The following is a 2500-nucleotide window of genomic DNA, read 5'->3' as shown; positions in this document are numbered from 1 at the left end:
GTGTCTGTGTGTTTTGATGTGTTGTGTTAGACCATATGGTGTGTGTCTGTGTTTGTGTGTTGTTGTGTTTTGTTAGATGATATGGTGTGTGTCTGTGTTTGTGTGTTGTGTTTTGTTTTGTTAAATGATGGTGATATGGTGTGTGTGTGTGTGTGTGTGATGTTGTGTTGAACCATATGGACTGTGTGGTGTTGTGATGAGCCGTGGTGCGTTGTGTTGGTCCATCTGGTGTGTGGGTAATCTGTGTGTACCTCTCTGGCCCGCAGTACGATGATCGGGGGGGTGAAGGTTCGAGCGCTGTACGACTACGATGGCCAGGAGACTGATGAGCTCACCTTTAAATCAGGTACCAACACACAGATACACACAAATACACACAATACAGACTCTGGGAGTCTGGTTCTGAGGCACTGTACTAGCTGGGTTTATACCGATTAAATCCAGAGTCCCGATGGTACAAAACAGTGGATTTATCCAACGACACAAAAATATGCATGCAGCCTTACTAGATTTCCAATGCACCCTCATTTGGAGGGTGCATCATCTATATGCCCTATATTCAATATGCCACACTATTTCTCGCTGTCTTTTCTATTTGTAGCGTAGAGACTGTGTTAATTTGCGGTTCGCGTCGTGCTTATCCTCGCTGTTCCGAGTACTGAATCACCGAAGCTGCCCGACAAGACGCTCCATCAGCCGATAAACCTTGACCTTTGACCTCTGACCTTTGACCCTTGTCGGTACGGCTCCTCCGTTCCAGGCGAGGAGTTCCTGAAGATCGAGGACGAGGACGACCAGGGATGGTGTCGGGGGGTCCTGGAGGGGGGTCGCGAGGGGCTGTACCCGGCCAACTACGTAGAGGCCGTCTAGGCCGTGTCACCGCCCGTCTCCATGGCAACCCGTCCAGCATCAGCATCAGCGTCGACGTGAAACCGATGGCGTACCCACGAGTGTGTTCGGAGTCTTAACCGCGGGCCAGAGGGGACAGAGACAGTTGTTTGTGGTGGTGGTGTTTGGACGGTGGTGCTGGGATGCTGGTGGTGTTGCGGGGGTGTTGCCATGGACCACCTCATCCTCATCGGTGAAGCCATCAGAGGTAATGTAGCACTTAGCCAAAGATCCGGTGTGTGATTAGAAGCTCAGCTCTGAGTCACACGCCCTCACCCCCACCCGGGAAACCAGAAACTACCAGGACGTGTGAACCGAGAAATAAGTTAATAAATCTTTTAATATATATATCTACGGTATATATATAGATATATGTGTACGTATATATTTTGTATGCGTTCATCACTCGTATTCGATTTAGGAACAGTGCGTTGATGTACATTGGGGCAGAAACATGCTGGATATTGAAGGAACAAGATGTTATTAAGAGAGCTTTCAATCAGTGCTGAAACCACTGCCCTTAAAGGACAAATCTGGTCTAAAATGGATTTGGGATATGTTTGGTATGATAACGAATTGGAATGTTTGTTTTGGAGAAAAAAAGCGCAAAACAGCTGATTCTATCAAAACGCTGTTTTTAGCCGATCCTATCAAAATGCTATTAACTTGGAACGATAGGGGCATGTGTTATGGTAAAAACTAAATCGTTATTTTAAACCACTTAAAACGCTAGAAGTAGCCTGGCATTCCTTTGGTAGTATAATAAGGGTCTTAACATATAAAACGAGGCATTGATAAGACTTTGTAAGCGTACAGATTGTTTATTAAAAAGGACATTTTATACACCAATTACCATCAGAGGTTCACCCGTCGACGCCATCTTGGTTGACTCGATGAGTAGATTGACGAGCACAGAGATTGTGCCATCCATCAACAACACGCAAGCTCTGTGTTTGCCAATCTACTTATCGATTCTTAAAAACGGATGAACTACTGTTTGTAATGTTTGTATAAAATGTCCTTTTTAATAAACAATCTGTACACTTACAAAGTTATCAATGCCCTTTTTATATGTTAAGACCCTTATTATACTACCAAAGAAATGTCGGGCTACTTCTAGCGTTTTAAGTGGTTTAAAATAGCGATTTAGTTTTTACCATAACACATGCCCCTATCGTTCCAAGTTTATAGCGTTTTGATAGAATCGAAAAAAATAAAATAAAAACAGCCAACTGAAGAATGCGTCTATATGTGCTTTTTTGCTCCAAAGAGAACATTCCAACTCGTTATCATACCAAAAATATCACAAATCCATTTTACACCAGATTTGTCTTTTAAGCTTATTCTGATCAATAAACATTTGTGCTATCAAAATGCTGATGCTTTACAGTAGCTTTAATGCAAAGAGGATTTCACTGTGCCCTGCTGGCTTTATACATTCACAAAGATAGAAAGATAGATAGAATCATAGTAAGTCAATAAGTGAATTGTAATATCGCTCTCTTTATCTCTATCTCTCTGTATCGCTATTTAAGCCACAAATTGCGACTTTGCCAAATGTAGCCCATGTTTAGTAATCTTGTTTCAGTACTGTCTGCTCTGTACACCATGC

General features: G+C 42.8%; 1 protein-coding gene and 1 long non-coding RNA gene across 5 annotated transcripts in view; one reads left to right on the top strand and one right to left on the bottom strand.

The window, feature by feature from the left end:
- Positions 1-2500, top strand: part of si:ch211-51c14.1 (protein kinase C and casein kinase substrate in neurons protein 2) — a 38769-nt gene that overhangs the window by 14886 nt on the left and 21383 nt on the right. The window contains exons 9-10 of one of the 4 annotated variants that reach the window (XM_056610118.1): positions 267-346; positions 761-1568. The exons of the other annotated variants lie outside the window; for them this stretch is intronic. Coding sequence (XP_056466093.1) covers positions 267-346; positions 761-870 — 190 coding nt within the window. The 3' untranslated portion in view covers positions 871-1568. Of the gene's footprint in view, positions 1-266; positions 347-760; positions 1569-2500 lie in introns of those variants that run through there. 4 annotated transcript variants of the gene reach the window in all.
- Positions 1-2500, bottom strand: part of LOC130406059 (uncharacterized) — a 24692-nt gene that overhangs the window by 18905 nt on the left and 3287 nt on the right. The window lies entirely within an intron of this gene.

The sequence above is a fragment of the Gadus chalcogrammus genome, chromosome 2 (genome assembly GCF_026213295.1).
Source record: "Gadus chalcogrammus isolate NIFS_2021 chromosome 2, NIFS_Gcha_1.0, whole genome shotgun sequence".
Classification (NCBI taxonomy): Eukaryota; Metazoa; Chordata; class Actinopteri; order Gadiformes; family Gadidae; genus Gadus; species Gadus chalcogrammus.
Note: the sequence above shows the minus strand (reverse complement) of the source record. Positions and strands in the feature narration are given on the sequence as shown.